The sequence below is a fragment of the Photinus pyralis genome, unplaced genomic scaffold (assembly GCF_008802855.1).
Source record: "Photinus pyralis isolate 1611_PpyrPB1 unplaced genomic scaffold, Ppyr1.3 Ppyr1.4_LG3b, whole genome shotgun sequence".
Taxonomy (NCBI): Eukaryota; Metazoa; Arthropoda; class Insecta; order Coleoptera; family Lampyridae; genus Photinus; species Photinus pyralis.
The window spans coordinates 2,280,512-2,304,461 of NW_022170510.1; the positions used below are offsets into that span (position 1 = coordinate 2,280,512).

Consider the following 23,950-nt stretch of genomic DNA (forward strand, 5'->3'; position numbering starts at 1 on the left):
GATACATTATCAGTAAGTATATAACAGTAAAACATTTTATTCAATGCTACCATTATTATTATTTGTGCTTAACATCATTAAACATTTAAAAAATCATGTCATTAATTGTGTATAGTACAGAGTGAAAATTTTTTCTGGAACACTGGATATATCTTTAAAACAGCATTTTTTTAAACAAGCTTTTTATAATATCCAAAATTGTAAAAAGTTTTCTACCAAATCTATGTACGTCAAATTTGTGGTCAGTGGCGTACTCTGCATGATGGAAGGGGGCATATTTTTTTAAAACTAGCACAACATAATACATATTCTTAAAGGGTATCTACACTTTTTTGGATAACAAAGCTTATTATATTACGTAATGATATTTGAGAGAAAAGAACTAACAAATAACGTTGTCTCAAGGCCAACTAGTAAAATGATTAAATTAAATAACACAATTATTTTCCTTAATTTAAGTTTATCTCTCAAATTTGATTTTGTAATAATACACATAAATAACACCCCCAGACTAATTTTTGGATTTTAAAGTAGACATAGGGAACTACGTGTATTGTTTTCCCTATGTCTACTTTTACAAGACAAAATATTTTTTGAAGGGCGCCAAATTTTATGCAACCAAAATACCGTCTTAAAATTGTAACGTCTAAAGTCGGCGTGCGCGCGGAAAATTGGAGGGAGAAAGTAGATTGGGAAACAGGCGGTTGCGTTAAGCAAAAAGGAAAGGGAGAAGAGAAAAGTATGAGAAAGTGTGTTTGTAGCGGAGATTAAAGAAAGGCGTTTAAGAGAAATTGCGAATCGACTGGGGCCCGAGAATTGCATTAGAAGAAATAATAATTGTTGTATTGGCCGTCCAAAAATTTAACAACGGACCAAGTTAACGCGAGCCGTTTTCCATCTATAGTAAGTAAAAGAAGGGCGTTCGTGTCCATTCCTATACTGCGTAATTTTTAGGGCTTTCTTTACCCCAATGTGCATAGAAGATAGAATGTAGATAGATTGGAAGTAAATCCGAAGCACGGAGAGTGAATACCGAGTCGTTTCGATATTGAACTAATCAGCATCTTTGTCAGCATTCAGCGACCTCCAAATTTAATCAAGAGCCTGCTCCGCCAGCTCGGCTGTACACAATTCCTTTCCGGAAAACCCACAAACAGATAAGAAAGAACGCCGTGTTCATAATTGTTTGTACCTGAGTTATCACCCAATTAACCATCATTCACCTCATTTCATTCACCATTAGTACAGCATAATTCTAACCACCATCAATCGTAACTTTGTGATATAAATCAATTAAGTGTTAGGTTAACTTTATAATCAATAATACGTGTCGATTTATCTGTCGGTTGGCATGTGAGTTAAAGACAGATTGGCGCCCAAAAATTATGTAATAAATTTAAATGAAATTGTAAATATTTGTATCCACGACCCCGCCACCCCCAGGAACTGAGTAGAGCCAGTGGCACCATTAAACTCATTTTTTTTCTAACGTCACAAAATAAATAGATATCTGGCTGTCATATTAATTTGAATATTTGAATATTGTTCCTTTGGCTTCCTTTCGTTCGTGTGCGATGTATTCAACTGAAGAAAATGTTGATATTGATGCCAATTGGTATAATGTCTGTAACTGTTTAAGTAGCGTAAGAGATATATTTTCTGTGAAGTCAAAGCAACAAATTAAAATTAATTAATATGATAGCCAGATCTTTACTAGTTTTAAGAAGCTATTTTGGTTCCACAAAATTAAGCGCGCTTTAGAAGTGAATTTGTCATTTAAAAGTAGATATAGGGGAAAACAATAAAATGTAAATCCCTATGTCTACTTCTTAATATTGAATGGTACGGATCCTTAGGTCCGTAGTACCCAATTGCTTGTTCGGATTACATAAGAAAAGGGCAGATTGATAAAACGAGTATATAAAAAAAATTGCTTTAGAAAAATTTCTCTAAACAGTTAGTTTAACATTTGACCATTTTTGATAAATTTAACCCCCGTTGCATTGGAACTACCAGACATATTTCATCCTCTTCTGCTCTTTAACATTTAGGTCATATCCTTTAATGAGATCATGCGTTATGATGAGCGTTTTATAAAACTTTGACGAACAGTGCAGGAATCACTTTCACTATAAAGGTTGAAGGTCTACAGCTATAAGTAAGGAGGATCAATTCATCAGAAATCAAATGAACCCCGAAACAAATATATTATTCAGGAACAGATCGTCCAGATACCACCTCATACCAAAAAAAAATTTAATACAATTTATTGTTTGTGTGTTTTCTTTAAAACAACGACCAGAGACCCACTTACAGAAGTACAGTCGTCGAATTTTAAAGAATCCATAGAGAATTAAAGGCCTCGTGTATGTGTTCTGAAACACTATGATCGTTGGAGAATAAGAGGCACGATAGGAATTGAAAATGGGGCTAATTTTCACTGTAACAGTCGTGCTCCGTGCTCGGGATAACAAAATTGCGCACTCCCTGAAAAGAAAATTCAATTGTGTGTTATTGAATGTAACAATAGATTAAATGTAGCAAGCAGATTTGTTTGGATTTCGATTTATTTATTTTATTAAAAACGTAGGTTCCTGTATCTACCTATAAATAAAATAAAAATCCACAACTATTAAGACCGTAGCAAATATTCATTCATTCGTATTCATTAAGGTTCATTATACTGAAGAACAGTGGCGTTATTGAAATATGCCACAGATAATGTTTGTGGTAAAGCTGACAAACGAAATAGTTAAGCCATAGTGTAAAATACAGGCGAAAATTGCCACGACTCGCCATTCCCGTCTTAGATTAGAAAATGTGATATTCCCATAGTTATAATTGGATTATTAACAAATGTTGATGGAGAGTAGTTCCTTATAAAAATGAAGCTTACTCCTCAAATATCGCACCCTTACAATTATCATATGGCGTTACCCTTTAGTACACTAGTATATCGCGTTCAAAAATCAACATTACCTTTTATTCAACTTATACAGGTTGTGCGAAGTAAAATTTGCATCCCCTCATAAATCATTTTCAGAAACAAACGCATTTCATTGCACCTCAAATTTGTACTGAAGGAGATTCAAACACAACGTCATTTCATCCACTTGCCTGGGGTGGTGAACCTCTGAAAAAAATTAATGGAAACAGACTCGTGTGATAATCATTTGAAGGCAAAAAAACAATACATTTCTTTTGCTTCGGAGTTCTGTTAAATAATGATATACTTCGTAGTTTCAAATTATCAAAATTTCATTTACTCTTCTGCTATTTTTTGCAATTAAAATTAATGTTATCTCTGATCAGAGAATATAATGATCTTCCAAATAGTGTATCACATATTAACCCTTGTCAGGTTCAGCCTGTCGCGAAAAAAATGCGCTTGAACATCCTATACCTTATTATTCAACGCTCATGTGGCATTGAAATATTTGATTCTCCTTCGACACACAATATTTTACGTGTTCAAACAGATTTGTTATTTATTTTTGGGAAAGTGCACATGGAACATTAGGGAATGTAAATTTAAATTGAAACAGATGCAGATAATAAACTGTGGATATCCAAACTTTTTCCAGTACGGCAACTCCCAACTATTTTATTTTTCCTATTGCCATACGCGTCTACATTTTTCTTATGTCATTATGTAATAATATACAGGGTGTTTCATATAAAAAGTTACAATTTTGTCTGAAAAATGCGATGTTGTTTTTTTCATTACATCAACAACTTACAGATCTAGATTCAGTAAAAAAATACACTCCTACAACTAAGAAAATTAACAATAGTGCCGGCTTAATTTGATACAGACTATATACGAAGTTTCAAAAGGTTTATAATATTCTATCTCCCTACAGCCATCTTAGGGATCTAAAGCGCACAACATATTCTCATAGGTAGAGTATACTATATATTTGTAATATTACTCTAGTTTTGTTGTTTTCATTCATGGCTGTTCTCAAATATTATACGTTTACAATACATTTCAAATGCTTTTTGGGCATACTATTTTGAGCCATAAAACAAAAATATGGTGCTATGCAGTTTTTGTAACCGAACCGGAATCGGCATTCCCTAAACTACATTTTCCTAAGTGAGGAAAGTACACCTTTCTCACTGTAAAATTTGCACACTAGTCTTCAACATTAAGTACATACATGAAAACCGAAATACACTTCACTGTTCTTCTATAGGAAGGGGACAGATGTTGGAGACTGCTCGACGAAGTGTGCCTCAGAATGTCTTGAGGGATACATACTACTCTGTTAACACCACCAGAACCAGAACCTTTATAATAATAATAATAATAATACGTTTATTGGTACAAGCCCAAAAGGTAACATATTCAGCCACAGCTGATCTTTAAGTTCTTCCACACGGCCCAGAAACCAATTCATTGGCGATAATAGCATTTGCAAGATTTTCATCGCTGTAATTTTTTTAAGTTCGAGCACCAATTTTCTTTTGTACTCGTACTTTCTCACCATTAATAAGAACTAACGAGCCTGATTGGAATTAATGATTTTTGGTTCTCCACTTTTGTAGGTTTAGGCGATTTTCTTTACCTGGTTCAATGTCACATTTGATGTATGTACATATCTAAAATTTCTTTGGTTGAAAAATCACAATAGATTATAATAGCGACGGACGGCCAAGTTTATTTTAATTAGAATAATTGATACCTACCTTTTTCTTTAGTATAATAAAGTCCCTCGTCGTTTTATTATGTAATCGATAAATGAACGCAATGTCAATGGGAAGGACACGAAAGGTGCTCTAAGCTCTATTTTCATTACACGTACAATGAAAACGTGAACCTGCATGCGAATTCAGCCAAGAGTGCTTTTTTTGTACGTTCAGTAGCTTTGCACAATACCTTTTCGCAATAATATGACATGTTACGGCAATATTTTCAGTTCAGAATACTGATTTTTTGTAACTAATTTTAAAATATACGAGCTTACAACGTACCATTGCTTTCTGATATTTAGTTGGTATACATTGCATGAATAGAAAAATGCAACATCCAACTTCATTTAGTTCTGTAACTTTCTCACTTATTTACTCACGTGTGACAAGTACCTACTCTTTCCGGAATAACACAGGTAAAGACATTTGCCTTCGATTTATGTTGTATAAAGTCCACCTTAATTTGGTGGTAGTAGTATCACGTAGGTGCATCCAGGTTAGGTAACTTAAATACGTTGTGGTGCGTTCCATTAGATTTTTTTTATTAAATTTTAAAATCCGATTAGAAATTGAACAGTTTCAGTTTGATCTGGCTTAAGATTCCTTTTTCTTTGAGCAAAATTACGTTTAAATATCTAAATGGTGTTCAGTTTCCTATTTAGATTTATTTTAATATTGTGGGGGTATAAATTAGAGCATTTGGGAATCCTCGCGATTGGTTTTAGGGGTGGTGACGTCTCCGAAGGGAACCAATGCTGTAGGGGTGAGTATAGCGCGTGCTTATCGATGGATCCGCCCCTGCTACACTGCAACCCGTGTTACATTAAGATATCGCAAGCTCCGTCGTAGGAAAGGGTCGTACGAAGCGGGAGTGAGCCACATACAGTGCACCTAGATAGCGGCGCCGTGGAGAACCGCGGGCAATACGGTCCGGGAGGCAGCCTCAGCCTACTCGGAGATTCGCGCGTGGCTACCAACATTCGCGGGTTCTTTGCAAATCGTTTAGGAAACGCGCTTCCTGATACAGGTAAGCAACACAAATAGTCTACTTTGAATTATCTGGAATGAAAATCACCTTCATACAAGTTACAACTGAAAGAAATGTCACGTATTGATCCGCAATTTCTTACAAACAAAAGTTACATATATATAATGCAAACAAAATGGCCGTTACTTGTAAAATGGTTGAAGGCTATTGTTTTAATTACGCATTTCAATCGTAATCAATACTTTTTGTGAAGAACTGTACAAAGATCACAATTTCGTATCCTCTTCATACTTTGCTTTTAAAGTACTCGTTTCACTTTCGCATTCGTGTAAGTTAATAATTTTAATTTTAAAATGTATGAAGAGCACATATTTTAAAACGAGAAATTGCATAAAATGCGGTTGGCGGGGTACGGGGGGGACCAGCGCAGTGCCTCCCCACCCAACCTTCAGACAGTGTCTAATTATTGTTCTCTGCTATCTTCAGGTTAACGGGATGGCACTGCACTCCCCCGCCCCCAAAGAGCCGCTATAGACGATACGACGACGACGTCGCGAAATCCTTTGGCCGCCTGCTGGTCTTTCGCCGCGATGACGACAATACCCATCATCAACATGGAGTTCGGTGAGCTGAAGGAGGTGGTATGGGCAAAGCTTCAGGAACCAAGATCGCAGCGGAAGCTAATCCTGGTTATAGTCTCTATTGCGTTGCTTCTCGATAATATGTTATATATGGTGATTGTTCCAATTATTCCGGATTATCTGCGATACATTGGTGCTTATACGGACGAGCCGACAATTCCGGGAAACTCATCAACAGTAGCCCCGGGAATGCCGTTCAAACACGACCACCATGGACAGGACCGAGCTACGGGCGTCCTGTTCGCATCAAAAGCAATCGTACAGTTAATGGTGAACCCTTTTTCGGGAGCACTGATCGACCGAATTGGTTACGACCTGCCAATGATGGTAGGACTATGTATAATGTTCCTATCGACGGCGACATTCGCATGCGGCCGCAGCTACGGCCTCCTATTCTTCGCGCGAAGTCTCCAAGGCGTAGGGTCGGCATTCGCGGACACCTCCGGTCTAGCAATGATCGCCGATCGTTTCACCGAAGAGGCGGAACGTACCAAAGCATTAGGAATAGCGTTGGCATTTATCAGTTTCGGATGTCTTGTTGCACCCCCTTTTGGTGGAGCGCTTTACCAGTTCGCCGGAAAAGAAATGCCATTTCTTATACTAGCCTTTGTCTCATTAATGGATGGATTCATGCTACTTCTGGTAATGAAGCCTTTGAAAGAACAAATAAAAGAATCCCAGAGGGCGAAACCTCCTTCAGTACCAATCTGGAGACTCTTTATGGATCCCTACATTGCAGTTTGTGCTGGTGCGTTAATGATGTCAAATGTGGCGCTCGCATTTTTAGAGCCCACCATTTCCTTATGGATGGAAGACAATATCACTACAGACAATTGGAAAATCGGTATGATATGGTTACCTGCCTTTTTTCCACACGTGTTCGGTGTTATATTGACTGTAAAAATGGCAAAAAAATACCCTCAATACCAATGGTTAATGGCCGCTGGTGGATTAGCTTTAGAAGGTTTATGTTGTTTTATAATTCCATTTTCAACAAGTTACAAAATTTTAATGATACCTATTTGTGGAATTTGTTTCGGAATAGCCTTAATAGACACCGCTCTTCTGCCTACGTTAGGATACTTAGTAGATGTGAGGTACGTTTCAATATATGGAAGTATTTACGCAATTGCCGATATATCGTACTCTGTGGCTTACGCTATTGGACCCATAATAGCTGGAGGTGTTGTAGAAGCAATCGGTTTTACAGCTCTAAATATAGGTATAGCATTTTCAAATTTACTGTACGCCCCAATTCTCATTTACTTAAAACACATATACGACTTTAAGCCTTTTGAGAATGAAGCCAATATTTTAATGTCAGATCCGCCCAACAAAGAATATCAAACATATACAATGCAGGACCAGAAACCTGTAATGGGCGATATAGCAAACCATTTAGAATACAAGCAACAGGAAACTAACCTAGACTCGTCGCAATTAAACGGTTATCAACAACAAAGCTATTACCAAGATCAAAATCAAACAAACGCCTACGCCCAACAGGATTATCAAAATGTTTACCAGCAAAATTCGTTTCAACAGCCGCAGTCACAGCCTCAGTCAGCGCCTCCAAGGCCATCCGGGCGCGTTTTACCCGCACAACCCGAACAAAACCCTTTCCGACCACCACAACCCGAGCCTAATCGAAATCCGTTTAGGCAAGGTTTTAATTGAATCTTTTTACACATTGATGTTTTGTCATGATCATATTTTTGTACATAGAATCACACCGATTGTTCCTGTAAGTGTATATACAGCGCACATTTGAAATGATGTAATGTACCTTAACAAATTAGAAATTAGTGACTATTTATCAAATTATGAGTTGATAGTCTAATTGGTTTTAACGTTTTTCAAAAATATCAACTGAGATCACATACATATCAGAATCAGAAATGATTCCTTTATTATAAACGTGATAGGTCACTTTTTGACCACGTAATTTAGTGATTTATATAGGTATAGAGTAACATTAGTGTGTAAGTCACTGTAGCCCGCATCACACCCCCGTCTCCTAATGTATCTTCATGTTGGATTTTATTGGATAGATTTCGACTCGATAGTGTCAATTCAATATTGTACAGTAGGTGTTCATGCAAACGCAGTCTTGATTACATTAGTTTCCAGTTAGTATATATACGTTTGGAGACCAGAAAAATTGCTCAGATGTGTAGATAACATTTAAGTATGTGTACAAATTTTCTAAATATATAATTTGATTTCCTTCCAAGGCTAACGCCAACAACTCTAAAATGATTCTGGTGAAACTAATAAAATCCAATTACAAATATTTGACTTTCTATAAAACTTGCATTCTCCGATATGCAACGATTATAGAAAGTTTCATGAATCTTCTTTGCTTTCCGCTTCAAATTATAGATAAACTAAAAGAAGCAATAATGGAAGTAATTAGCCAAAAATTGATGTCCGGTACAATGTTGTTGACCAAAGTAGCAAATTCGAATTTACTGCACATCGAACTCTAGAATCCTCTATCTAGAATGTAATCTTTGAGAATACGGTGCCTGTATAATTTGCGTTGTAAAAAGTAGCTTTGTACTTCATACCCAATCACTTGTAAATGTTGGCCTTTGTAAAGTAAAATGTATCCTTCGTTAACTCTTCCAAGATATTTTCGAAAATTTTATCAGTATGATTGTGTTGGGTCGTTATATTGATGCTAGTCGCATTTCATGTATAAACGTAAGAAGGAGATTTTATAAAATTATAATCGAAAATAGCGATGTTAATTTCACTTGTATAGGTATGTGTAATATTGTTTTGTAAAGTTTTTGTAGTTTATATTATAATAATGTTGAAAAGTTCTAAAAAATACTAGTGACTGAGTGTTTAAATTGTAAATGTATATATTAACGAGTCGTATATAAATTTACATAGACAATATGGAATATGTAATTAGAAAAACATTTAATAACCGTTTAGTGTCTAAACATATCAAATATGTAGAGTGCAATATTTTCTTATGTTGAACGCGAAGAAAGCTTTTTAATTGTACCTAAATTTGTTTGGTGTAATTTACCTTTTATGGGAACTCCTACAGTCTTCAATATTAATTACTTACATGTTGTAAAAAATTGTCATTATCCTACTAAATGGTTCATTAAATAGTTGTTTATGAAAAATTATGCTCTTATCTCAATGTTGACTTTAAAGTAATAATTTGGGAGACCCAGTATGCGAAGTATGCGATATCCGAAGATTCTAAAGGATTAACTACACAAATCATCATTAACACCTGACATAATTCTTGGGAACGAGAATAAATCTCACATGAAAAATCTATCCGGGTCGCACAATGAATTCGAATAAATACACAAGTAACTGACTATGACAATCATTTACTCCGAAACGCATGAAAAAAATTAAAGCAAAATCCCTGAAAGAAAGAAAAGCTTAAAAATCTTGTTTGGACATACGGCCGACAATTAAAATAAGAAATCTTCAAATTACGTACAGTTTTTTTCCTAATAATCCAAATAATCTGGTCGTAAAAGGTTTGCGATACTGAGCGCACTTAACTCGCTTAAACGCCAACAGCTTCAGGAAACTTCACATGGTCTTAATAGCACTGAACTTGATTACAAAATCTGGCTTGCTGAATTTGATGACACATTTTCGGACGGTATAAACCTTTAATAAATAGGGATCTTACAAAATGCCACACTGTACACTATAACTGCTTGCTTTGTCAACTGAGAAATTAGAACGACACGCGTTAAGCTTCTCAACACCACTTTGGTTAACTTGCTTCTGCACAAATTTATTTCGATACCGACGAATGACGTTTTTACATATAAAAGGCTGACCGCCCATAAGAAAATTCGCCTAGACAAATGTACACGCTCTCCCACCGTCGCGAAACTAGCAGCCTCGTTTTCTTGTTGTCTCCAGTATTTAAGGAAAGAACACGTATACCAAAAAAATAACTCCTCTCTAATTTAAAATAAATGGCGTCACGCGCCAAACGTTTCCACTTCTCCAATATGAAACGCGAAATACTTCGAAACACCTGCATCTTCCTTATGGAAAGCTTGAATCTTATTTTTTATATGTCAAGGAGTGGTATGGACCTGGAGAATCCAAATTTACCAACTCGAAAGCCCCGCGGTGAATTTTGGTGGTCGAAAACCCCCAAATTTTTGCAGTTGTTCGGTTATAACCCAAAAGCGGTCTATCCCTATGAAATTTTACTACTATTACTAAACTGTAGAATGTTAAAATTTGCATATAACGGACACATCGTTATATTTCGACTAGAAAATATTATACAAATAAAATTTGAGCACAGGAGATTAACGATTGCTTGAGTTTCACTAATAAATTACAGCGAGTGATGTTAGGAAGTAGAAAATTTTAATCAGTATTTCGAAAAATGAGTCAGTGCAATATAAACGTTTTATTTTGAACAAAGGTAATCCTAATATACAGGGTGAATAGAAAATAATGAACATTGACGCTGGAGCTTGGTCATATCAAAAAAAATTGTTAATAAAAATTGAATGATTAAATATTTGCCACAATCTGACGGTTTCCAACTTTGTTCTGACGTCATAGTTTCAGAATGTGATGTCATCGCAAAAAATGTTAAATGGTAACTTATATTTTTTTGGCAATGTTAGATAGTATTTTGTTTTCTCTGTACGTCCATGCAAAAAAATCACAAGGTTAATTAAGAACAATTTTGGGAAATATTTTTCTCATTCTGAAACGGTACAATACAGGGTGTCGAACGACAAGTTGAGAAAACCAATGCGAATAAATTTGTGAAGATCTACACATAAGGGTTATCGTTGAGTTACTCAATAAACAAGTTTCAGCCAAAGTATTTTGAATTGAGTTTTTTTCACATTTTTGGAAAATGTATTAACTTCGGGAAATAAATTGACTTCATAAAGCAAATGAATCAGACTCATTATTTTTAGAATGTGTGTAAGATAATGTGCAGGCCTTACCTAATACATAGGTACGTATCAATTGTTCAAATAATGTACACAGATGGCGGCGGAAATAGTGTCAAATTTCGCAGTTTTGAAAATGTGAAACTTAATGGTTTTAATATCATTTTCTTTATCTCTTCTACAGAAAAATTCCACTGAAAAATAGTGATGCAATAAAAAAACTTGGTAGTTCCATTGAAAAAATTAAGTTACCTTTTATTGAAATTTTGAAAATTGACGGAGTAACTACTTTTAACACAAAAAACTTTGACCGTTTCTGATTAGTAACGCTGCAGAGTCACTTCTAAGTTTACAGTAATTGCGATATTCCTCATTATTGGCCCAAGAAGAAGAATCCGACAAATTCAAAGAAGCCGACGTTGATTTTGAAATAGGGGTATAATATATATTGGGCATCGAAAACAGCGACAACGAACCAAGTCCGTCAGGTCTGCGTATAAGGAAGTAATTTTAGTTACTTAAAATTAATTTATCATAGACTAATTGATTAATCAATTGGGTTAATTAATTAATTGATTACAAAATTATTTGGATAAAATATAGGCCACCGTTTAATAAACATTTCTGATTTTCTGCGTAAGGGTTAACTTTAATGAAAATCTTGGTAAGATGGCGGAGCCGGCCTTATGTTTCGAATTGTGCATTTTGTGATTTTTAGTTCTAGCTTCAACGCACCAAAACCAAGAAAATTTCACAACTTCCTGAGTTATTTCCAGGTAAAAATCCCCAAAAAATGAAAATAATTTCTAAACGATTAGCCGACACAAACCTGCCCAAACGTACCACTAACCAATCCACCTAGTCTGGAAATTTGTGCCTGAAATTTCTTGTAACTTTACAGACATCTACCAATTTTTAAATTATACGTATATCTAAGTAATGCTTAGATTAGATTTATAATGAAAAGATTATAAATAAAATATTGTTCAGGAAGTTAGTAGGATTTACCCGTTCTCCATTTATAATGCTTGCCTAGAATATGCTAGAATGCGCTTTATCCTGTAATTTATGCCTAAGGCAGAATTGATACAGAACTTTCTGCTGTAATTCTAATATACATACAAATAGCTTATTCCTACAAATTCTATTTGCAAACGAAGATTATAAATTCGCATTTTATTATCGGAAACGAAATCCCAATTTGCAAGTTAAATATTTTGTAATTTAACGAAGTGGAACCTTTCACAATAGTGTGCTTCTTTGTAATTACGCTAATTTGACCCAGACAGTAACATGCAATTTTCAAAGAAATGTGTAAAGAAAAGGCCGCGCCACTACATGTACAGATCAATGGAATGTATTTGAAAAGTACGAGTTTGCCTCCTGACTGTATCCCCTGGAACTTAACCCTCGATTTAGGGACTAACCTAGAGGGGTGATTTGCTATGCGGTTGCCCTCTGTTATACAATGGAACCGGTAGAATTAGCCAATTACTGTGCCCTACGTGCTCTATATTTTAATTACAATCTGATAATGGCCTTAGTCACAGTTTCACTAGCAGATACGAATTTCTGTGTTGTTAGCCGCGCGGTTTTGAAGAAACAGAATATTAATTAATGTTGGAAATTGAAAATCGCGTGTAATGCAATGTTAAAAAATTTAATTTACATATTTCTACTCGCACGACTAGGCACAACAGACTTTAATTCCGAACGAATCGCTCTATATTTCAACCTTATTTCAAAGTTGTTGTGTTTAAGTATTTTGCATTTTGGTAAAGTAAGAAGTTCATTGAAAAATCATAAATTTATTTTTTCTACGGTTCAGTAAGTTTTTTGTGTTTACTGGTATAATTATAAAAGAAAATTGTATGCTTACAAATTACTGATAGTAACAGCTATAGCAGAACGTTTTAATGCTTGTTATTAAATACAGGTTAAATCAAAATCAGTACAAAATACTTTAGCATGATCATGTGAGAAACGGATTTCTTTAAAATCAAACTGTTCTGTCGTATTCGACCGAAGTGCTTTGGAATGAAGCAGTAGAAAATGTGAACATTTCGCGTTTCTCTACTCCTGCATCTAAAATGTTATTTGTAAACTCGAGTTTCCTCTAAACAGAATCTTAAGACACATGTTTCGGTACCAGAAGACAAATACCAATAACCATGTCTCAAAGTCGGAAGCCTTGAATCGCCAACACGAATAATATGTTATTTGAAAACTCCGCATTTCAAAGGAAAATTGAATGGAGCATTTTGAGTTTTGGAACAAGCAGGGCTTTTTATAAAGAATGACTTTTTCTCCAAAAATTAAAAATGGTGGATTACAGGTAGGTATAGTGAACTTTATCTTGAGACATAAGTACTACACCTACATTGACTGCTATATTCATTAGCTTAACTTCTGATTGTTAATCAGTTTGCCCCATACCCTAACAAATAGCATTATTAAAAGCTCCGATTCGACCTACATAATTGAATAAAAAATTAATATTCAATGCCTACATATTTGTTTCGATGATCAAAGCTACCTACCACCCGTGTCCAATTCTCAGTTTCTCGACCCCGCTCTGTAAAGCTTGAAAATTTCCTCTTTTTCAGCCTCTATTTTAAATTTTGAGCGAATTCTAGATAACGGCATCTTTTGAACCAAAAACTTTCTCTTACTATTTGCGTTGTATTTCCATTTTAGCGGTCATTATAACTTGTTAACACTAGGATTAATCAGGAATTTTTCAACCTAAAACTACTTGTCGCCAAAATGTATCAAATCATGCCATATTCTCTTTTTAAATCCGTCATTAGACTTAATAGCAAAGATGTGTTGTTTAAATCTGTCTAGTAATCCAGGCCAATTGTGTTTTTTCACTTATAATTGCACAAGAGGTTTGTATTTTACCGAGTAAATTTGGGTTGTTAAGGTAATGAAAATCTGTTGCCTAGCAATTAGTCGAGAAAAACTGTCAACTAATAAAAATGCGACACCGAAGGTGGAGCATTTTTAGGTTGACAGTTTTTCGAGTTCAATTGCTAAAAGGAAACAGATTTGATTTGCAGCAACCCAAATTTACTCAGTTTAAATACAAGCCTCGAGTGTAATTCGGCAGGACAATTTAACGAGCAAGAAATTCACCAAACTAATCAATTATTGACAGACGTCATACTAATCATATGGGAAAGGGTAATGCGATAATTGGTTCGAAAATGAATAAGTGAAAAAACCACTAGTGCATTTATCGCTGGAAAAGTTGCAGGTAACTTTTGCCGCTGTCAAAGTGACAATTGCACTGCGGCTTATGCGATTTTTTATACATGAGTTGAATTGTCATATATAATACCATAAGTAGTCGAAGTATTGTCGAATATTTTTGAGGTGCTGTCACGAATGCCAGTTACGCTGATTAATACCACGAGCGCTTGCGCGAGTGGTATTAAAAAGCGTAACTAGCATGAGTGGAGCAGCAGCTCAAAAATAATCTACAAATACTTCGACTACGAATGGTATTCGGAGGACTATTCAATAAATCAAAAGAAAAATTAAACATAATTACCCACGCGAATGTATTTCCATGACAACAATAAACGTCAAAATAAAATATGGAAGTTGCTTTTCATTTTGCTATTGATTCTATTCGAACTTTTGTGCTCCAAGCTAATTCGTTATGAGTGATTAAATTAAAAGATGTGGTGATAAGACGGTTGTCGAAATTGATTAACAAACTAAGAAGAATGTTCCGGTTAATACGACAAAATTTCGCGTCATTTCACTGGTGGAAGTTTGACAAATGTCATTGAATAATCGCATTGAATTGTCACTTATAATTGCACAAGAGGTTTGTATTTCATCGAGTAAATTTGGGTTGTTTAGGTAATGAAAATCTGTTGCCTAGCAATTAGACGAGAAAAACTGTCAACTAATAACTGGAGCATTTTTAGGTTGACAGTTTTTCGAGTTCAATTGCTAAAAGGAAACAGATTTGAGTTGCAACAACCCAAATTTACTCGGTTTAAATACAAACCTCGAGTGTAATTCGGCAGGACAATTTAACGAACAAGAAATTCACCAAACTAATCAATTATTGACAGACGTCAAACTAGTCATATGGGAAAGGATAATGCGATAATTGGTTCGAAAATGAATAGCGAAAAAACCACTAGTGCATTTGTCGCTGGAAAAGATGCAGGTAACTTTTGCCGCTGTCAAAGTGACAACTGCACTGCGGCTTATGCGATTTTTTATACATGAGTTGAATTGTCACTGAAATACCACACGTGAAATTATCGCTGAAATACCACAGTGCAATTATCACTATAATTCGTTCCCATTGGCGCAGCAATTTGAAATCGAGACATTTCACTGGTTGAAATGTGACAAATGTTAGATGAATTGAATAGTCACATTAATTTTTGTCTGTTTCATTCTAACGACTTCAGTTCCAATACACATGTGTTTGGATTGGATGCTTGCCCAAGGTCCATTTTAATTATTCAAAATGTTGCAGTTCAGTTTGGAGTTTAAGGTATTTGGTTTGACCCACTATCTGTTAGAAGTTAACAGGTTAACTAAGAGCAGAGTCGAATCTCCCCTCTGTGCTGGGGAGAAGTCTTGTCCCGTGTTAAATAAGAAAAGTAAAGAGCTAGCTAGAGTTTTGTTTAGGAGTTTTGTGTACGGTCTTTCTGGCCTACGGACCAGTGCACACAGCAATATCCACTTGGTAAAGCTCCATTAATAATTTTTTTTGTGACTATTCAATTCATCTAACATTTGTCACATTTCAACCAGTGAAATGTCTCGATTTCAAATTGCTGCGCCAATGGGAACGAATTATAGTGATAATTGCACGTGTGGTATTTCAGCGATAATTTCACGTGTGGTATTTCAGCGAAAATTACACAAGTGCGATCTAATCGTAATACATACACAAGGAAGATACAAAAACACAAACAATTGTTACAAAAAAACTAAAATTAAGACTTAATTACTTACATTACATGTCCAGGAAATGTAATTCAAATAAACCGTAGGTACCCTTACACAAAACATAAAAATAATTTTCAATTAAACACTCGATTAATTAATTATAATTACACTATAACGACCAGGTAATCGCAGCATCTTCTTTTCGAGTAGACAGGGACTCAACTTCCAACTGAGTCACGTTGACAACTTAACCTCTCCTTGAAAACCTTTGATGGCCAAAACTTCAAACTTTAACACGTAGAACAAATAATTAGCCGCGCTTTCGGCTTCCGGCTACGCAAATGGAACTTCTGCTATCGTCACACTCCCACTAGGCGAAACTCTGAATACTGGCCGTGGCTTCAAACTAGCTGGCCGTTGTTTCAAAACAAATATTCCACGATGGAACGGGCAAAAAACGAAATAAATTCTTCTACGTAACGTAGCTCAGTACTGAATGTAGCAAAAAGCTGATTTAAAACTTCAACAAACGTAACACTGCGTAAACTCTGGCTAAAAGCCGGTTTAAATTGGCCGCACTATGGCCCTAAACGTGGCATAAAGCGGCGCTATCCCTTTTCACGTCTTATTTAAAGCGAAACCCTTCTTCCGAAAATAAAAATTATAACAACCAATCATACACAGTTGACAACAGAAAATATCCCCTCAACTTACGTTAAAAGGCCAAAGAATAGAGGTCGAATAATTTTACTAAACAAATTCTTATCAGAAATTAAGAAATTAATCCAAACTTAATTTTCTAGGAAAAATAAAAATTCATATCTTTTAACTACACAGAAAAGGCGATAAATCACATCAATCTGTCAATTAAATTATGCATTAACAATTGATAACAGATAAAGACCAATACAAAATTCTCAGAAATGTGTACGTTAATACAATAAACAGGTAAACAAAAAACAACCTTGATCCCTTTCTGGTATGACAATAATTTCCGTGCCGTCACATAGATCAACGACAAATAATTAATTGAATTATGAATGTTAATTACACAAAAAGGACGTCCTTTGTCCATTTTAATTAAAATTTCCAAAATTTTATCATGCCAGACGAAATAAACACAGCAATATGTTAGAATTAGAATGGTGTATCATGAACGCAAAAAAAAGGGAGCAAGGGGGTAGGACTATGTTTTTGGGGAGGGCGAAAACGTGTGAAATTCGTATTACAGTAATTTCCGGCAAAAGTTGAGGTTAGAGATAAAAGTGTTCAAGGAATACTCCTTACATAATGAAATCAGTCGTTGAATACTGTTGGTATCGTCATGAAGGACTTCTTCTAAGTTCTTAGATCATTTTCATATTCAGGACCACCCAAAAGAATATGCTTCACCGTATATGGCTCACGGCACCTAGTAGAACTTTAGTTTCGCACCTGTCCAACGTACAGTGTGTCCCCGGATGGACTGAACAAGAGGGAAAAAATTTTTATTTAACTTTACGCAAAAATGTCATTCTTTATAAAAATTTTTGCTTGCCTCAACACCACCTATTCTGAAATAAAAATCTAGATATTCCTTTTAGCAGCTGAGAAAATTACAAAAAACGCAAAATCTACAGCGGAAATTTTGCATGTTTTTGATTAAATCAGACCATCAGACTATCATTGTATCTTCCATGGCAACCTGATAAGCAAATCAAGTTAAAAAAGACACCTTAGAGCTTAAGAAAAGGAATGACATTTTTGGGTAAAGTTAAAATTAAAAATTTTTTCCTTCTTGTTCAGTCCATCCGGGGACACACTGTATACGTATTCCCTCTTACTTAAGCTATACCTATTTACCCGTGGTCTGGTATAGCACTTTATTTTGCTTAAGAAGTATTAGAGTTCTATTTTATTTCCCAATTAATCACAATACTATTTTTTAAATGTGCTTGCCAGTCTGACGGCTGAATAACTGTTTGTTTTTGTTGTGGTGAAATTTGTGCCGCTTCGTTAGCTTTCACATTTCGTTATAACGGGTGGTGCCCGGTACGGTAAGTAGGAACATAGGGATTTAACACGGGAAATTATTGTTTTATGCAATATCCTGCCCTCCTGTACATTTTATAGAAAAAAACTGTAGAGTTTAAAGTTGTTCAGAATAGTCATATCAGTCGAAACGTTATTTCTTTAAACGCCCAGTTTCTACAATTGTGATGCCTCTCTCGACCGTGTAACATTCCATAGTTCAATTTGCCAATAATTATAGAAACAAATGTCAAAAAAGAAACAAAGGAACATGATGCGAGTAAGACTGGTTAATACTTTTAATGTGTATACTCGACTTATGGGATGTATTAGCGTATAGTCTTCAACATTTTTTACAATTTCTTTTTATTTTTCATTTCCGCAAAAATAATTTTATTTCAAGTTCAACAAGACTTGAAGGTGAAAGTATATTCTATAAACTACACCGGGGGATGTCGTTTCTCTAGGTTGACACAATGGCGAAGATGAAAGCGAGCCACCCTGTAGTGAAGAAAAATACGTGTTGTTTCGGTTTAAGTACTGGAAATAGCAGTCCGGACATTCTGTATGTAAAATTATTTAAGTTATTTTATCCGATCTGGGAAATTTTATTTCAAATAGACACAAAATATGAAAAAAGTTGTTGAATTGTCGTTTTAATTTTAGTTATTTTTTGTAAATGCAGTTAGTAATTGTTTAATTAATTTAATTCAATTCTTGTTTAAAACGCATAAATAAGAGAACATGTAATCGAAACTTAATCGTAATATTGAAAGCTTCATTTGGTCAGGTTTGTAGTAATTTGGTTTTATTGAACAAAAGGTAATTAGTTCTGTGATAGCAATAACACGTGCGAGATAGGCGACGCATGTCGTTATCAATTCGAGTGACGGAGCAGAATTTCGCGTATCGCCGGAAACAACGACATGGAATTTATGAGTGGAAGTGGTTTCTCATTTAAATAGGAAAAATGAAAGATAAACGAGGTCGCTTGTAAAAGCGTTTGTCAATGTTGCTCTAAATTTGACGGCCAGTTTCGTCAAATAAAGAAGTTATATCTATTTCTCGTCCTTGTTCATTATTATCCATGCTTTGCAACCATATACCATAACGGTCCATACAAAGCACTTGGCCAGCCTCTCCCTCAATTCTACATCCGATTTGCTTTCAAGAATCCTGCACACTTCTCTGTATGCTTGTTTTGCTATTCCAATCCGTAAGATGTATCATTCAGTCAGTATAGTTCTGTTGCCTTGAAATATGACAAAGATCATCAACATAACGTTTATACATTGGTTTTTCAATTTTATTTTTTTATTGCTAATTTACAACCTGCTAGTTACAGTTTTAAGTAAATGTGACTATAATCGAAAGACATTTGAGGGAGAAATTCTCCAGTGCTCTCCTATAAGATAATTGCTCTCTGATTTGACATAACCGTGTAAAATAACCGATCACTGATTTAGCAGTGCTAAATTAGCACATCCGTAGGTCACTGTTTTTTAACCTTTTTACCATTTACTTATTATACAATATACACCCCTAATTCTACACCCTGTATATGTTATTTCCTTTCTTGTGTATGTAAGTTTTAATTATAAAGGGTAATTCCAAGTCCTCTCAAAATGCCTTCGGATATTTGACAGTAGAAACTTCATAAAAACCAACCCCAACATAAAACCCATATTGGCATTGCTATACTTACGTTAAATATGTATTACAAAGAGCTAAATAGTGCGAAATAATAGAAGATGATCACGGCATTCCTGCCTCACAGTTGACTGATATCGGTCTACGCGAGCGTTTGTTTCTGTACTAAGTGCATCCGGCCATTAACAAAGCAGCCTAGGTAGTTCCTATTTAATGTAATCTTTCTGTAGGGAGCGACCGTCTTATAATAATAAATATAATGGTTCTCACCCTAACAATCCCTCAACACGCTAAGAAATACTCCTTCAGCTACTGACGGTATGCTTTCAGAAAATTAATTAAATTCGCTCCTTGAAAGTATTTACTGTAGCATTACAATTAATTTTTCAAGAAGCGAAGGTTCGTATAACACTTAAGTGTCTTCGTGCTTGTGTTCTTTTGACGTGCACAAACACAACGAGTTGAGGCTGGATAAACAGAAAACAGAACTCTCTAGGGACGAGGGTTTGACCCACTCGCAAGATAATCGATAGATTACCTCGCACAGCACGGGCGTTCTCGAACAAATACGGGTCAAATGTTTTTTTTACTTTCAAAAGTACTTGCGCTACCAATGCCCTACAACTTTAATTTCATTAAGTCGAATTCCGCACCTTCTTTATGTGCTTGTAGTAAATGAGAAGTTCGTGGCAATTTTCCGAAAATCTATTGAAGAGGTCCCCGATACACTTGGCTAAATTGAATGTGTCAATGGGATTTTTTTCTTGAAAAGATAAATTGAGAGAGTTTTCTGCCTGGAAATTTCATTTCATTCAGGTATGAAATGCTCTGCAGGAAGCTTAATAAGATTTCTCCCACTATTCTTCAAACCGCGCTGCTTTTTGCGTAAAGTTTCTAGCAGGTCGTAATTTTGATTCATAAATAGATTTACTGCAAAGGAATTGCCTTTTTGATGCCTGTCTGCCGCGGAAACAGTTTTGTATATTTGCTCGTTAACATAACGTCGATTTTGTAAACTGAGTTTAGACGAGCGAGCATGTTTTCTGAACTAAAACGACTACAACAGTAGCGTCGGGTAGCAGTTATGATCAGTTTTTGCACATTAAAGGGGTATAGGAATACAGTTAAAGTATATGTTCCTTATCAAAACGGATTTAAACTAATCCCTTGCTATAAAAATTACTTTCGTGAAAGTTGTAGATGAATTGCTTTTGCTTTGCGTGTTACTAAATTATAAGTGAAACTCTTAGGTTGAGAGTGCAATTTTCTACGCGACGTAAGAACCACCCTGCAAAAAACTGGTCTTTAGGTTCCTTGGGTTTCGATCCCTCGGCGTTCCAGGCAGAAGCATGTACACAAACCAGGAGGATAAAAACCCTACACTTCTGCGTAGCGAAATTGTGCTAAAAAATAAAGCCCACCAGCTGATAGAGGTGAAGTGATAAATACATACTTTAATTAATTTCGAATAAGCATAGCATGTGCACGTGTATACAGGGTTGCTAGAAAGTAATGGGACAAAGCTCCCATGCTGAAACGGTTTGTGGTATAGATTGCAAATTTGGAGGACTTCAATGTGACATTGTTATGCGTGTTTCAGAATCAATAAGAAATTTCTTCATTTCTATATTTTAAGAACGTCTGCTATCTTGAATTTTTCTAATTGACAGCAAGGGTCATGTGGCACACTACTAGAAAGCGTTTTGTTTTCTCTTTTTAGTGATGTAAACATTTAACCCTTTTTTTTGGAAAATGTCGAGCAAATTAATTTTTTTATCTAATCTAAACTAAAGAATCAAGCCTCTCCTACTGGAATGGTTCGAGATCATTGAGAGGAGGAACTAGGAAGTAGTACAACTACGCGCTACCGAATTACAAAAGAAGGGATAGCATTTCAGTGCAGAAAGGTACAAAGCGTGAACTCTAGCAACAAGACACAGAAATATTGTCAAGAAGCCTCTGACACTAGGATGGCCTCTAATGGTGCGAATGCACAAGGTAAAAGAACTCTACTACTAAAAAAAAGTTATTAGCATCTTATTAAACTAGTGGATTACAAAGAAGATACTTAGATGGCCTGAGAATATTAAATATTAATATTAAAGAGTACGAATCGAACAATTACTTAAGCGGAATTCCAATCAGGAATATCAATCAGTAAGAAACCTCGCCGGTCAGTGGTTCATAACGCCTCTCGCTTGTATCTCGCCAATGCGCGAAGCGCGAATATAGTCCATGGCTACTTAGACTAAAAACTCGTGAAAACAGAATCTTTATAATTAATTTTTTCGCGTACAAGAAGAGGTAGAATAATCGTTTCACATGATTTAGATGCAGAATTTATATCTCTATAACTATATTTTGTTGTATTTTTGCGTTAAATAATTAGGAAACGTTTGCGCAAAGAAAAAGTAATTTCCCATGTCAAACGCTTAATTATATTCCACTTTTCGATGTACACCCTGTACATTCGAAACATTTTAACGAAATCATAGTAGCCGCGCGTTTTAGTGAAAATTTTTTTTTAGTTTTTTAACTTTAAAATTTTTTCTCAATTTTTTGTAATAAAATCTGACACAATATTTGTAGGTTTTACACAGAAAAATAAGGTCTTTCGAATAACTCACTAAAAATTTTAGGTTACTATTTGCAAAAAAAAGTACGATGCCGTTGCGACGCTCCAAAATTTTTTTGCACAAATCCGACTCGTTATGTTTCGTTTCAGTATGCCTAATATGCATATCCATAATTTGAACAAAATCCGTGGAGCCGATACCTCGGAAAATTGCCAACGTACGCACGTAAGAACGTACGCACGTACGAACGTACGCGCATACATACAAACGAAAAAAAAATTCTTTAAAAGTTGCTTAAAATGATCTAAATCGTCGCCATTTGATGAAATTTTATCATGTCCAAAAAACGGTGATCGCAATAACCCCCTACCTCGCGATAAGAAGCTAAAAATCGACTCCTGAGATTATCACAAAACTAACCACTAGGATAACAGTATAACAATAGGTTAACATAAATGCAGAAACTTTTACAGGTACACTTCATCGTGTGAAATTCAGCTGGACCATACGCACGTCTTGTTTTTTATCATTTAATTTTGATAAATTTCTTTCATAGTTTAAATTTTCCGCTTCAATTAACTTTGCATTATAGTGGAGTTTTTCACGTTCTGTTCAAAACTTTAATCGACTCGGCCATCACGTTTTAGATTAAACAAAAAGTTCATAGTGTAATACAACAATTTTTATAGGTACCTAATGAGGAGAGTGTTGTACTAGCGGTTAGTTTTGTGGTAATCTTTGGATAATAAGTCTATTTTTTAAATAATCAATCTTAAGATTGACACAATTTTAGATCATCTTGATGAAGTGAATATCCATTCCAGAAGCTCTATTTAATGTCAAGGGGTCTTCATTTTTGAGCCAACCTTTTGACCGCCCCCTCAACTTATAATTTATACATACATTATTTGGTTATATATTCACATGATATTGATTAGTTTTCAGATTAGAGTGTATTGTTACATTTATATCGCGTGTTTCGATACTTATGTTCATGTTTATATTGACATTAAGTTTTTATATAGCGTCATTGTCATATACACTCAATTATATTGGTTGTGCGTTAATAACCTGTTATTTGATATCTGTCTATCTATTACTACTTAGTAAGATTGATGAATTTCTTTTATAAGCTAAGTAGAAAATAGTTGGTGGGACGCGTACCGTGATCTCTTTGTTTCCTACACACGCCTGCTCACATGCATAATTGTGCCTATCGCAAATACTAAGTAATATGGGCTAAAAAACTGGTAAATTGACGGGGTTTGCATTTTCTTCATCTTTATAGTTACTTTCAATGTCCTAATTACGACTACAATAATAAATTAACTAGTGTACAAAAAACGCCGAATACTTTTTCCTTTATTTCAGGAAGTTTACGATTTTTCCATTTCAGGAGGGAAATGCTCCAAGTTTTTACATTGTTTATTATGTGAAACTGAAACGAGATGGATATAAAACGAAATGTTGTTATATTTTTCCTTTATAAGCTACACGAATTTAATAACACAAAAATGTCAGAATGAAGTAGAGTTATATTTG

General features: G+C 35.1%; 2 protein-coding genes across 2 annotated transcripts in view; one reads left to right on the forward strand and one right to left on the reverse strand.

The window, feature by feature from the left end:
- LOC116166911 (glucose dehydrogenase [FAD, quinone]-like) overlaps positions 1-23,950 on the reverse strand; it is a 361,388-nt gene that overhangs the window by 55,224 nt on the left and 282,214 nt on the right. The gene's annotated exons all lie outside the window — the stretch shown is intronic.
- LOC116166618 (choline O-acetyltransferase) overlaps positions 1-23,950 on the forward strand; it is a 104,143-nt gene that overhangs the window by 6,864 nt on the left and 73,329 nt on the right. The window contains exon 2 of the mRNA XM_031481618.1: positions 5,545-5,722. Within this exon, the coding sequence (XP_031337478.1) occupies positions 5,545-5,722 (178 nt within the window). The remainder of the gene's footprint in view (positions 1-5,544; positions 5,723-23,950) is intronic.